Below are 14,810 nucleotides of genomic sequence, written 5' to 3' on the forward strand. Positions count from 1 at the left end.
TAGGGTTGTCTATCTAGCCAATGATACAATTAAACCATTCTCCAAGTAATCATGTCAATTTACACTCCTACTAGTTTCTGTTGCTCCACATTCTTGCCAACACTTAGAATGATCTTTTATTTTAGCCATTCTGGTAGGTATTTCATGATGTCTCGTGTTTTGTTTTGTTTTGTTTTAATTTCCCTAACTACTAATGAGATTCAGCATTTCTTCAATGTTAGTCATTCTTCAAAGTCTTCAATGTTAGTCTTCTTGAAGTGCCTATTCTGGTCTCTATTGCATACTTTTCTAATAAACTGTCTTTTTCTTATTCTGCTGGCATTCTTCATATATTCTGGATACAATGCCTTTATCATATGTGTTTCAAATATCTTATCTTACTCTGTGGCAAGCCTTTCTGCTCTCTTAGTGGAATCATAAATGTTCTTAATTTTAATCTAATCAACTTTATCAATCTTACCTTTATGATTAGTGCTTTTTAACTCCTAAGGCTTCTCCACACGGGCGTGATGATAGTCTCTCCTATTATCTTTTAGGAGCTTAATTTTTTAAAGTTTCACACTAGATCTACAATCTATGTAGAATTTATTTATTTATGTACTTTATTGATGTATTGAGATGGCGTCCTGCTCTCTCGCCCAGGGTGGAGTGCAGTGGTGTGATCTCAGCTCACTGCAACCTCTGCTTCCTGGGTTTAAACGATCCTCTCGCTTCAGCCTCCTGAGTAGCTAGGATAACAGGCACGTGCTACCACACCTGGCTAATTTTTGTATTTTTAGTAGAGATGTGGTTTCACCATGTTGGCCAGATTGGTCTCGAATTCCTGGCCTCAAGTGATCCATCCTCCTTGGCCTCCCAAAGTGCTGGGATTACAACTGTGAGCCACTGTGCCCGGCCTAGAATTCATTTATTGTTATGGTATGAGGTAGGGGTCAACTTTCACTTTTTCTCTATGCTTATCTAATGTCCCAGTGTCTGTTCTTAAAAAGACTACCCTTAATCCATTGCATTGCATTGCCCCCTTCATAAATCAATATGTGCCTGGGGCTGTTTCTGGGTCCTGTATTCTATTCCAGTGGTTAATATGTCTATCCTGCACTGATTCCACATTGTCTTAATTACTGTAGTTTCATAAGAAATCTTAAAATCTGGTAGTGTAATCCTTTCAAATTTATTCTTTTATTTATTTACGTATTTATTTATTTTTAGATGGAGTTTCACTCTCGTTGCCCAGGCTGGAGTGCAATGGTACCATCTTGGCTCACCACAACCTCTGCCTCCCAGGTTCAAGCGATTCTCTTACCTCAGCCTCCCGAGTAGCTGGGATTACAGGCATGTGCCACCATGCCTGGCTAATTTTGTATTTTTAGTAGAGATGAGGTTTCTCCATGTTGGTCAGGCTAATCTCAAACTCCCGACCTCAGGTGATCCACCCGCCTCAACCTCCCAAAGTGCTGGGATTAGAGGTGTGAGCCACTGTGTCCCGCCCAAATTTATTCTTTTTCCAAGATTGTCATGGCTATTCTAGATCCTTTGCATTTCCACATAAATTTTTGAATCAGCTTTTGAATTTCCACAAAAAAAAAAAAAAAAAACCTGGTGGAGAATTTTCACACAATTATGATGGATTCTTTTTCCATGAAGTTCTACAAATTTGTACTATGAGGCTTTAAGAATGCATACTGGTTTAGAACTGTAATATTTTCCTTGTGCATTGAACCTTTTATTACTACATAGAGTTCTTTTCTCTTTCTAATACAGGATGAGTATCCCTTATCCAAAATGCTTGACCAGAAGTGTTTCAGATTTTGGATTTTTTCATATTTAAGAATATTTACATATACATAATGATAATGAGATATCTTGGGAACAGGACACAAGTCTAAATATAAAATTCATTTATTTCATATACATCCTATACACATAGACTGAAGGAACTTTTTTTTTTTGAAACGGAGTCTTGCTCTGTCGCCCAGGCTGGGGTGCAGTGGCCGGATCTCAGCTCATTGCAAGCTCTGCCTCCCGGGTTTACGCCATTCTCCTGCTTCAGCCTCCCGAGTAGCTGGGACTACAGGCGCCCGCCACCTCGCCCGGCTAGTTTTTTGTATTTTTTAGTAGAGACGGGGTTTCACCGTATTAGACAGGATGGTCTTGATCTCCTGACCTCGTGATCTGCCTGTCTCAGCCTCCCAAAAGTGCTGGGATTACAGGCTTGAGCCACCAGGCCCGGCCAACTGAAGGTAATTTTACACAATGTTTTAAATAATTTTGTGCAAGAAACAAAGTTTTGACTGTGACCCCATCACATGAGGTCAGGTGTGGAATTTTTCACTTGTGGTGTCGTGTCAGTGCTGATATTTTAGAGCATTTCGGATTTTGAGTTTTCAGGTTAGGATGCTCAACCTGTAATGCTTTTTGTCTGAAAGTCTATTTTGAAAATATAAATATAAATGATATAAAGGATCCCCATTAACTTTTGGTTTTGCATTTGCCTGATCTTGCTTGTTCCATTCCTTTTTATTTTTTATTTTTTTTTTCCATTCCTTTATTTTAAACATTTTCCTATCCTTATGCTTCAGGAACGACTCAAAGAGACTTTCACTAAAGAAGCTTCCAAAGGATCTACTTCAGGTGAAGGAAAGTGATCTTAAAGAAAGGTCGAGATACCAGAAGGAATGGATTTTACTTTATTTTACTATTTTTTATTTTATTTTATTTATTTGAGATAGGGTCTCACTCTTTCACTCAGGCTGGAATGCAGTGGGGAGATCTCGGCTCATTGAAACCACAACCTCTGGGCTCAAGCAATCCTCCCGCCTTAGCCTCCCAAGGAGCTGGGACCAAGGCACACGCCACCACATTCAGCTAATTTTTTTAGAGAATGGTTTTTGCCACGATGCCCAGGCTGGTCTCAAACTCCTAAGACTCAAGTGATTGGCCTGCCACAGCTCCCCAAAGTGCTGGGACTACAGGTGTGAACCACTGCATCTGGCTAGGAATGGGTTTTTTAATTTAATTTAATTTTATTTTATTTTGGGACAGAGTCTCGCTCTGTCACCCAGGCTGGAGTGCAGTGGCGAGATCTTGGCTAACTGCAACCTTTGCCTCCAGGTTCAAGCGATTCTCCTGCCTCAGCCTCCCGAGTAACTGGGACTACAGGCGAACGCCACCCCGCATAGCGAATTTTTTTTTTTTTTTTTTTTGAGACGGAGCCTTGCTCTGTCGCCCAGGCTGGAGTGCAGTGGCCGGATCTCAGCTCACTGCAAGCTCCGCCTCCCAGGTTCACACCATTCTCCTGCCTCAGCCTCCCGAGTAGCTGGGACTACAGGCGCCCGCCACCTCGCCCAGCTAGTTTTTTGTACTTTTTTAGTAGAGACGGGGTTTCACCGTGTTAGCCAGGATGGTCTCGATCTCCTGACCTCGTGATTTACCCACCTCGGCCTCCCAAAGTCTGGGATTACTGGCCCGGCCTTTTTTATTTATTTACATTTATTTATTTTTTTATTTAAGATGGAGTTTCGCTCTTGTTGCCCAGGCTGGAGTGCGATGGCGCGATCTCGGCTCACTGCAACCTTCGCCTCATGGGTTCAAGCGATTCTCCTTTCTCAGCGTCCTGAGTAACTGGGACTACAGGTGCCTGCCACCACGCCCGGCTCATTTTTGTATTTTTAGTAGAGACAGGGTTTCATCATCTTGGCCAGGATGGTCTCAAACCTCTGACCTCATGATCCACCCGCCTCGGTCTCCCAAAGTGCTGGGAGAACAGGTGTGACCCACTGCACACGGCTAGGAATGGATTTTAAAAGTGCAATCTAACAATGTCAGTATTCCAAATGTATTTATTCCATTTACATTGTATTTTTTGTATTTAGACTTGTTTCAATCATACTACTTTTTAATTCAGTTTGGTCCACTTTTCTGAGCTTTAAAAAAAAAAAAAAATCTTACCCTGCCTTTCTCTTGGGGGACAAGAGGATGGTTGATATTTTTGCTTATTTGCATTTTCTAATTTTTCCCTCTTTATTGGCTTGGAATTTACATGCTCTGTTTCTATTCTTAAATCTTACCAGGTTTATTTAATTTTATAGAGCCTGTTTCTCTACTTTACAACTGCTTCAATTCACCCTTCAACTCGCTATAATCTGGTTTCCGGCCCTACCATTCCAACTGAAGTTTACCGTTTCCAAATGCTAAATTCAGTAGTCCTTTTACCAATCCTTCTCTCTCTAGATCTTCCTGCTGATTTGATGTTTGTGATCATCCCTTTTTCTAGATAGTATAGTTCCTAGGGTTCCTTGGCATTGTGCTTTCCTACAGTTTTGTTTTGTTTTGCATAACTTTCTGACTATTCCTCCTCATCCCCATTCCACCCCCTCTCCTTCTTGGGCCTTTCCTCCTTAACTTCTATGAAAAATAAATATTTCCCCACAAATTGTCCCAGCCCACTGCTGTTATTTTACAAACCCACCTTAGGTGATTCCCATCCATCTCCTATGGTATCAGTTACCACCTCCATGGGCTAACTCACAAATTAATTTCTCCAGCCTGACCTCTTCCTTGAACTTCAGACTCTTAAATCCAATTTAAATCCAGGTCAGCCAGACCTGGATATAACATAGGCAACACAATTTCAACAAGCCCAAAACCAAACTCCTAATTATCTACTTCTCCCTTCCTAGAGAAAAGCCAACTTCTCTTCCTTCTGTAAATTCTTTCACATAATCTAGAAACATGGGAGATTTGACTGCTTCCTCCCTCTCCATCCCACATCTTATCCAATACTGACACCTCCCAACTCTACCTCCTAAAGCACCTTGTCTAGCCCTGGGCCCACAGTCCGCATGCGGCCCAGGATGGCTTTGAATGAGGCCCAACACAAATTCATAAAACATTATGAGGGCCGGGCTTGGTGGCTCACGCCTGTAATCCTAACACTTTGGGAGGCTGAGGTGGGTGGATTGCCTGAGCTCAGGAGTTCAAAACCAGCCTGGGCAACACAGTGAAACCCCATCTCTACTAAAACACAAAAGAAATTAGCCAGGTGTGGCGGCATGCGCCTGTAGTCCCAGCTACTCGGGAGGCTGAGGCAGGAGAATTGCTGGAACCAGGGAGGCAGAGGCTGCAGTGAGCCGAGAGTCAGCCTGGGCGACAGAGTGAGACTCCATCTCTACAAAACAAACAAACAAAACAACAAGAACAAAAAATTATGTTTGTTTTTTTTTTTTTTTAGCTCATCAGATATCACATTTTATCAGTATTTTACATGTGGCCCAAGACAATTCTTCCAATGTGGCCCAGGGAAGCCAAAAGATAGGATACTCCTGTCCTAAAGTATTCTTCTGGTTGCTTTTCCCCAAATAGTATTCTATGGTTATTAGATATACCAGAGAAATTGACTCCATGGTAAAGTAAGTGTTGGTAAGTGCTAGAAAACTACGAAAAAGGTCTACTACAGGACTTTTCAAAGAGATTACTTTGTAGATACTATATTCTAGATATGAAGCGATATAATCTAGTCTTTTTTATGCTTATTTTAGCATTTTTGTGGAACACCTTTTAGCATCTCACATGCCTCATGATCAATCATTAACTGCTACTCTAAGCCCCTCCATTCTCCCCTACCCCCAACACCACAGCCCTAGGTCAGCTCTTGCCATTTCTGGTTCCCTACCTCTGGTCTTGTTTCCTCAAATGTGCTGTTTACAGTGATGCAAGAGTGAGCTATCTAAAACTCAAATCTACCAAGTCTCTCCACCACTCATACTTCGGGCTAAACTCCTTCATAGGGTGTGGAAAGGCCCCCCCAACCTGGTCCAGCTCCACCTCTCCCACAGCACACCACACTCACTTCATACCCTAGAAATATGTTTGTACCTCTCAAAATGTTCCATGCTCTTGTAGGTTTCTATATCCTTATTCACATGACACTATTTGTCTGGAATATTCTTCTCCACACCAATTCATTGGTTAACTGCTACTTCTCCCTTTAAGACTCAGCTCAAGGGCCACTCTCTTCAGGAAGGTTTCCTGACTGGGCTAAGTCCCCCCTCACCTCAGCTCCCATTATCCACCTGTATAGGAAATTACAGGCTGGACACAGTGGCCCACGCTTGTAATCCCAGCACTATGAGAGGACGATGTGGGAGGATCACAGGAACTCGCCTGGGCAACTTGTCTCTACGAAAAAAATAAAATAAAATTAGCCCAGTGTGGTGGTGCACACCTTTGGTCCCAGCTACTTGGGGAGGCTGAAGTTGGGAGGATTGTGTAAGCCCAGGAGGTCAAGGCTGCAGTGAGCCATGATCACACCACTGCACTCCAGCTTGGGTGACAGAGCGAGACTGTCTCAAAAACAAAAACAGAAAAAAGAAATTATAAATTTGCTGCCCCATGAGACCATGAGCTTCTTAAAAGCAGAAACTATCTCAGATTCATCTTATTCATCCTTCTCAACCTCTAAATGCTGATGGGTTCCCAGACTCGGTTCTCTTCTATTTTCTCAAGTGACTTCAACCGCTCTCATGGCTTTACATAACACCCGTATCCTCACGACTCCCAAACTAATGCCCCCGAACTATTTCCAACTCTTTCCAGATCTCTACAGACTGGCTGCGTCTTCAGGTCTCAGTCCAAATGTAACCTTCTCCTGACCACTCCGTCCAAATGGCCCCATACCCACTCTCTCCCCTTGTCTTATACTGTCTGAATTAAATCTATTTGTTTATTATCCATTTCTCCTACCACACTACCCTATGAGATTGGAGAGTTTTTATTCACTGCTTTGTCTCTAGAGCCTAAAACAATGTTTGGCACATTACTGACACTTATTAAATGTTTGTCAAATGAGCTACTGCCTAACACAGATCTGGCATGCAATACCTGCTAATACCTGAGTGCTTACTAAGTGCCCAATAGTGTGCTAAATATATCACAGGAACTGCTTATTATCCTATTACCATCGTCCCTATTTTACCCGGAGACACAGGAGTTCAGTAGTTTGCTCAGCATAGGAAGGGATAGGAACACTGGCAGCCTGACCCAGAGCCGACTTTCCTAGTCACTGAACTGTCCTCCCACTTACATCTGTAAGGACTCAAAGCGTGTACTCAAAGGAAAGAAGGGAGGAAGGGTCCAAAGATCACATCTGTTGAGAGCAGAAAGGGAGTCAAAGGGAGAAGGAAACAGACTAAAGACGGTCTTCTTCCCTTTGTATTTCGTACTGCCCCCAGGAATGAGTGTCCTGTTTCTGATTCCTGACACTGATTTGGAAGGCCCAGTTCCGATAGCTCAGAGAGGGGTGAGTTACCTTTACCAGCCAAAGCTACTGCTCTCTCGGCAGAGAGGAATTTCAACTCACTACTTAATTGCCATGGCATAGGGAAAGAACAAGGGGCTGGAAATCCAGACACTTGGAGGCTACTGCCGGCTCTGCCCAGGGTTCTCTAGTGGACATCAGCCAACCATGTCCTTTCTCCGTGTCTCAGTTTCTCCATCTGTGGGGGAAAGGCATGCCGCTCTGATGTTCTGTGACTCTAGCAGGTGCCCATCTTCGGAGTTCCCTCAGCTCACAGCTCTAGATGCCAGTGGAGAGAGGCCCCCTTTCTGACTGCTGGAGCCTGGGCCTCGCCCTTGGGTATGAGAAGTACAGAATTTTCCAAAATACAGTAAGTGAAAGAATTGCCTTTGGAAAACAGAAAACCTGAGTGTAACGCACCCTCCTCCAAGAGTGACGCACAGTAATGGCCAAGCACACAGTCCTTCCCTGCAATATTTATTAAGGAATTTACACATACACAGGAGAAAGGCAGCCAGGAACTGTAGTTCCCACACATGAAATCTCTTAAGCAAAGTTTTCTTGTCTGAATTTTCAAGTGGGGTGAACAATGACTGAGAGGAAAGCTGTCCCGGCCCTCTGCCTCGTACACCTGGGAATGGTGGGGAAACAGAGCACCCTGGATACACAGGCATGAAAGAGTGATCAGCAGACTGGGAGAAGGGAAGGGAGAAAGGGAGTTATCAATGACATGGCATTTTTTAACCGTAAGAAAAACACAACAGTTTTAGGCTGCTGATAAATTAACTCCTCTCTGTTGTAAACCTAAAACTAAACAAAAACAAAAATACCCAGAGCAGATGGGGAGAGGATGGGAGGCGGAACACACAAACACACACACACACACACACACACACACACACACACACACACTCTCACGTGCACACACAAGCAGTACACGTTAAGCTCTGCATTCCCACTCTAGGGGTTTGTCCTCCAGCCACGGAGCCAGATCCTACTGAAGGCAGGTGGGAGGCGGGAAGGGATGTGTGTCTGTGTGTGGGATCTTCATAAAGTCTTTGGTGCTAATAAAGGCTGACTGAAGCAGCAAGTCCTGAAGCCCCAGATCCGGAAAGCAACTCAGGGTGAAGAGAGTAGTATTTTTGCTCATCCTCATAGGAGGGGGCTTGCCTCACCCCAGGGCTAGGGTCAAACTGACCCAGGACCCAGGGAGTATTTAATTTGATTTCAGTACTTGCTTCATTCCCATAAATCATGAGAACATGATGCTTCTCCTTCAAATTTAAACACTTAGAAACAGCTTATTAACACATACAGAAGGACCTCTAAGCTTTCCCCTGTTTGCCTAATACACAACACCTACAGACCCTTCTGAGAGTCTGAGGAGCTTTAACCTTGAGGGAAGGTACTCAAAGGTGTGCACGTTTCTCCCACAGTTTAAGTGCCTTCTGCCAACAACTTCTAAGGTGTTGGTGCCAGGAGAGGACTGGGGAGGACGCTGGGATGGCTATGGGGCATGTACAACATAAAGCAACAGAGAGGTCTTCATGTTTGGGAAGTGGCTGGGCAGGATGCCAAACCCCAAATGACTTATTGAGCAATTTCTAAACCAAACAGAGAGGTAGGAAAAGAGGATGGGGGTCAGGGGTGGAGGCTGTGGAAAGGGGAGAGCGAGGGCTGAAGAGAATGGCAGCCATACAGGTGTTTTGTTTTTATTTCCACATCTGAGGACTTAGAGTCTGATTTGCTGCCTGTCCACTTCCGCCGCTCATTGACTGTCCATAGTTCATCATGCCATTGGCTCCATAGAAGTTCATCCCAGCCATCTGCTGGGTCATCTGAAAGGGAGAGAGGAGACTTTCAGACCAGGCTGTGGGCATTCTACCAATTAGTGCAAAAGGCAGAGTGGGAGTTCCTTTCTCTGCCAGGATGGGGAGAATGAGACACAGGGAAACTCTGTTAATGGAAGTAAACCCTGGACCTTAGCAGTCAGATCATTTCAAGGCCATGTACATGAATGACTTTTTGGGAGTGCAATGTTGACAGAGACTAAAGCTCAGGGAGGGAAAGAAGGCATCCTGGCATCTGGATCTAGTTGACAGAAAATCAGCATGAGTTCCTCTCTTTTTCCTTTCCAGTCCCTCATCGTAAATAAAAGGGGCCTATTGTTAACTTGCCTGGCCAATCCTAAAAGCTGAAAGGAAAGCCCCCTCCCCAGCGCTCCCGCCTCATCTTCAGCACAGCTATTACTGTCAGTGTCAGGGAAAGCGCTTGGGCAGGCTCTTTCATTTGCAGAAGGGGAGAAAAAGGAACTGGACTGTTCGCAATGAACAAAGGCAGGGGGTAAAAAAGACTAATGTGGCTTCAGTGTATGAGAAGGGAAGGAGCTGGAAGAAAAGTCAGTGGAATAAGGCCTCGGGCAGGATAGGGCAGGGGTCCTTCATGAATTTGATGGAAAGACTGGCCCCCTAGCAGTGAACAGAAAAATACTTTATGGAGAAAAATGCCTTGAATTTCCTGAGCCTAGTACATTTGCTATATAAATTCTTTTTCTTTACCAACTTTTAAAGTAAATTTCAAACTTACATAAAAGTTGAAAGAATAGTACAATAAAACCCATATATCTTCTTCCTTAAATTCACCAACTGTTAACATTTGCCATATTTTCTCTCTCTCCTTATATAAAAACTTACATTTTTTGGATGAGCATCAAAAGCCACAGATTAAAAAAAAAAAAAAGCTGCAGCTATCGCGACATTTCACTCCTAAGTCAGGAGGCGCTTCGTAAGAACAAACACTTTCACAGAACCACAAAACCATGAACACACTCCAGAATTTTAACATTAACACAATATTCTAATGTACATGGCATTTCATTTTCAGATCTCTGTAGTTTCCTTTAATCTAGAACAGCTTCCCTACCACTTCCTCCCATTTCTTCCTGACACTGACATTTTTAAAAATCCAGGACAGTTATTTTGTAGCATATCCCACAATTTGGATTCATCTTCTCATAATTGGATCCAGGTTAAATATTTTTGGCAAGATTCTATGGAGGAGATACGATGTCTTTCTTAGTACAAAGTATCAGGAAGCACATGATATTACTTTGTTCCATTGCCAGTAATTTGGTCACCTGGCTAAGGTAGTGGCTATATTTCTTTCATTATAATTCATAAATAATCTGAAGGGCATTTCTTTGCAAATGTGGGAATCCTTTGTTCTTTTTACAATTACTATCATTCTTCTGTAAAGAAGGCTTTTTCTCCTTCCATTCCACATCCGGTTTTTAAAAAATATCACCATGGACTCATGGGTTTTTGTTTTGTTTTTTTTCCATTCAGTGTGTCATAATCCATTACTGTTGTTAGTCTTTTTGATGTTCAAATTGTCTCACATTTGGCCAGTCAGAGCCACTGGAAGTTGGCTCATGTGTCCCTCTGACATATTCCCATCAGACTTACAGCATTCCATTACTTATGTAAATAAAAACGAAACAATGAAAATAAGTGAATTAAAATCTCCACTATGAAAGCTAGAAAATAACAAAGTAAACCCATAGAAAGCATATGGAAAGAGACACCAAAAATTGAGGTAGAAAACAGAAAAATGTAGCACCAATAAATCAAAATCCTGGTTCTTTGAAAAAAATTAATGAGACTGCTTGGCATAACTTTTGATAAATTTGAAAACCTCGGTGAAATGGAAAATCTAGGTAAATACAGTTTTCCAAAATTGACTTCCATAGAAGAAACAGAGAAATGTATCAAAGATTTGCTACAAAGGAAAGCAATAGGGACCACAAACTTCACACAGGAATTCCACAAAACCTTCAAAGACCAGTACTACATAAATTATTCCGGACCACAGAGAAACAAAAACATAAAAATACTTTTTATAAATAAGTATAACCCTGATAAAGATAGCATATACATGCACATGTGCAGTACACATGCACCATACCACTTCTCTGGTATTCCTTTGCCCGTCTCTTGGTTTTCACGTTAAATCACTTTGTATTTCTTTGTACCTAGTACAAAACTAGTGTTGCATTGTGAGCCAATTTGAACATCATTTTCTTTTGATAGAAGAGTTGCCTACTGATATGACTGGTATGTTTGGTCTTTATTCCATCATATTATATTTTAACTGTGTTTATTGTATTTGCTGCACTTTGTAGTCTGTTTTTAAAAATTCTCAGCGGGGTGCAGTGGCTCATGCCTGTAATCCCAGCACTTTGAGAGGCCAATGCGGGTGGATCACTTCAGGTCAGAAGTTTGAGACTAGCCTGGCCATAATGGTGAAACCCCATCTCCACTAAAAAATACAAAAATATTAGCCAGGTGTGGTAGTGGGTGCCTGTAATCCCACCTACTTGGGAGGCTGAGGCAGGAGAATCACTTGAACCCGGGAGGTGGAGGTTGCAGTGAGCTGAGATTGTGCCACTGGACTCCAGCCTGGGTGACAGAGTGAGACTCTGTCTCAGAAAAGAAAAGAAAAAGGTTGGCCGGGCGCGGTGGCTCAAGCCTGTAATCCCAGCACTTTGGGAGGCCGAGACGGGCGGATCACGAGGTCAGGAGATCGAGACCATCCTGGCTAACACGGTGAAACCCCGTCTCTACTAAAAATACAAAAACTAGCCGGGCGAGGTGGCGGGCGCCTGTAGTCCCAGCTACTCGGGAGGCTGAGGCAGGAGAATGGCGTAAACCCGGGAGGCGGAGCTTGCAGTGAGCTGAGATCTGGCCACTGCACTCCAGTCCGGGCGACAGAGCGAGACTCCGCCTCAAAAAAAAAAAAAAAAAGAAAAGAAAAGAAAAAGGGAGAGGGGAGATGGGAGAGGGGAGATGGGAGAAGGGAGATGGGAAAAAGGGAGAGGGGAGATGGGAGAAGGGAGAGGGGAGATGGGAGAAGGGAGAGGGGAGAGGGGAGAGGGGAAAGGGGAGAGGGGAGAGGGGAGAGGGGAAAGGGGAGAGGGGAGAGGGGAGGGAAGGGGAGGGGAGGGAAGGGGAGGGGAGGGGGAGGGAAGGGAAGGGAAAGGGAAGGGAAGGGGAAGGGGAAGCGGAAGGGGAAAGGGAAGGGAAGGGAAAATTATCTTGGTATTCAGAACATCCCACATGTTTTAGTGATTACCTTTATATTAATACTTTTTAGCAATGTCCTTGGTCTGCTTTTTCCTTATTCAAGCTTCCATGTTTTGGTTTGTCAGCTTATTACATCCTTTGACTTGTACTTATTTCCCATACAATATTTATTATTCAACTTTTCTCCCTTCTCCTTCCATTATTTTTAGTTGTATCTGTTTGTCAGAATATAATGTATATTCTGGTCACTACCTTTGTTTTAGTCTTAGATTCTCAAACATTCAATTCTCACCATCAGTTCTTTTGACAAAAATGAAAATGACCCCAGTCACCTCTTAGGTGGATGAAGTTTATCTTCTGTTAGATTCCCCAGGAGAGTCTTATAAGTGTGATATTCCCTGAGTTCTTGCATATTTATTTTTTACAGCCTTGATACCTGAAGGCTAGCTTGGCTGGCTTGGCTGTAAAATGCTTGTCTTGTCTTGCATATACTTGAGCGTCTTTAAACTACTACTCTCCTTGTTGTTCTTTTTGTATTTTGCTATTAGAAAGTCTGATGTCAGCCTGGGTATTTTCTGTTTGTTGTGACAGATTTTTGTGAGAAGGAGATATGGAAAAGGTTGGAGCCCTAAACATATTTTTTTTTTTTTTTTTTTTTTTTGAGATGGAGTCTCACTCTGTCGCCCAGGCTGGAGTGCAGTGGCACAATCTTGGCTCACTACAAGCTCCGCCTCCCGGGTTCACACCATTCTCCTGCCTCAGCCTCCCGGGTAGCTGGGTCTACAGGCGCCCACCACCACACCTGGCTAATTTTTTTGTATTTTTAGTAGCGACAGGGTTTCACCGTGTTAGCCAGGATGGTCTCGATCTCCTGACCTTGTGATCTGCCTGCCCTGGCCTCCCAAAGTGTTGGGATTACAGGTGTAGGCCACTGTGCGCAGCCACCCTAAATATTTTTAATGTTCTTTAAAATCTGTAGTAACTGGGATATATTTTAGAGTTTACTGTTCTGGGTCAATTTTCCCTGATACACAATGGGCTCTTCCCCTATTATATCCAAGTCTTTTATTACTAGAAAGTTTTCTGGTGTTGTAGTTTTAAGTACATTAATTCTGTCCCATATTTTATTTATTTTGTCTTTATTTCTTTGGGCATCTCCAAATATGTATGTTAGGTTTTCTTTGCCTGACTTCCATATTAATTTCCATCTGATTCTTCTTACTCCTTTCTATATTTAGTTTTTATTCTCTTCGCTGTTTCATGCCTTTCCTCAATGCCAAATATAGTTTCAGTTCAATCTATTGTTCTTTGGCTAACTTGTAACTCAGTCTTTATAAGAACATTTTGGCTTTTTCTTCAATTTCTTTTCTGAGTTCAGTAAACTTTCATTTCACAACATTCAGTTTTTTATTCATTTTGGCTTTAAGTTTTTGAATTTCTGATTTAAGGTGTTTTGTCTTATCTGCAAAAATTTGTTTAAGGACATTTAATTCAGGTTGATAAATAGTGTAACGATTTTCTTCTGCTTCATGACTGCTTTTTGAGGGAGAATAGTCATTATGTAAAATGTTTTGATTTTCATTTTCTATTTTCTTCTTGTAGTAGTTTTGCACAAATGTCAGCTGCCATGTTTGGTTTATTTTGTAAGGTCTTATTTTTTTTCTCAATCAGCAATAATAGGTGTGAGGGTTTGGGGAGGCTTACTAAATTTCTTAGATTAAGAGCACCATCTTTTATTAGTGAAGTGGTTATTTTGGAAGAGAGAAGAAGGTATATATTTGATTTTGTGATTCTCATTTCCATTTCTCGTGTCTTTCTTTCCCTTCACCACCAGTCCTCCAAAGGGTACCTCCTCCTTTTAGGCCATGCCCATCTCCCCGAGAAGCAATGCTTTCCCAAGGTTACTATCTATACTCCTATATATCTCAAGTCTCTTATTTTTGATCCTCCAAGTAAACAGAGTTCTAATCTGCCACACCTCAGACCTGTTCTCAATATGTCTTTGATGAGGGTAGGTCCTTCTCCTTCTGGGGAGTTACTTTATCTGTGGTATCACTGCTAGGCCCCTGCTCCATCTTCTGTTTTTACAGTCTCCTCTGTGATGCTGGCTCTGCTAGATTCGGTGTTTATATGCCCATTGCCATGTCATTTGAACCTTGTCTACCAAATGAGATTGTTGTGAGAATATCTGCATTCATTGTTTGTATAGGGTTTTTTTGTATGTTTGTTTTTGCTTTTGAGAATGTGTGGAGAGATTCAGATTTAGGCAGTTGCGCTTATTCTACAGAACTGAGGAGTTCTTCCTCAGAAAGGATGACTTTAGACAGACCTTCTAGGGAAAAAAAACAAAAAGCAAACCTAACAATGTCTCTGGCACTATCTCATTTACATGGAAAGGACTCAAAGGATAGTGGAGAGGTACAAAGTGGAGAAAC

General features: G+C 42.5%; 1 protein-coding gene across 3 annotated transcripts in view; it reads right to left on the reverse strand.

Annotated features, from left to right (window-relative positions):
- Window positions 1–8,981: 8,981 nt before the first annotated feature.
- The window catches only part of SMAP2 (small ArfGAP2), a 49,547-nt gene continuing 43,718 nt past the window's right edge, over window positions 8,982–14,810 (reverse strand). For all 3 annotated transcript variants that reach the window (XM_033226955.1, XM_033226957.1, XM_033226956.1), the window contains one exon: window positions 8,982–9,132. In XM_033226955.1, coding sequence (XP_033082846.1) covers window positions 9,007–9,132 — 126 coding nt within the window. In that variant the 3' untranslated portion in view covers window positions 8,982–9,006. The remainder of the gene's footprint in view (window positions 9,133–14,810) is intronic.

Source organism: Trachypithecus francoisi, unplaced genomic scaffold (genome assembly GCF_009764315.1).
Source record: "Trachypithecus francoisi isolate TF-2019V2 unplaced genomic scaffold, Tfra_2.0 Lachesis_group12, whole genome shotgun sequence".
NCBI lineage: Eukaryota > Metazoa > Chordata > Mammalia > Primates > Cercopithecidae > Trachypithecus > Trachypithecus francoisi.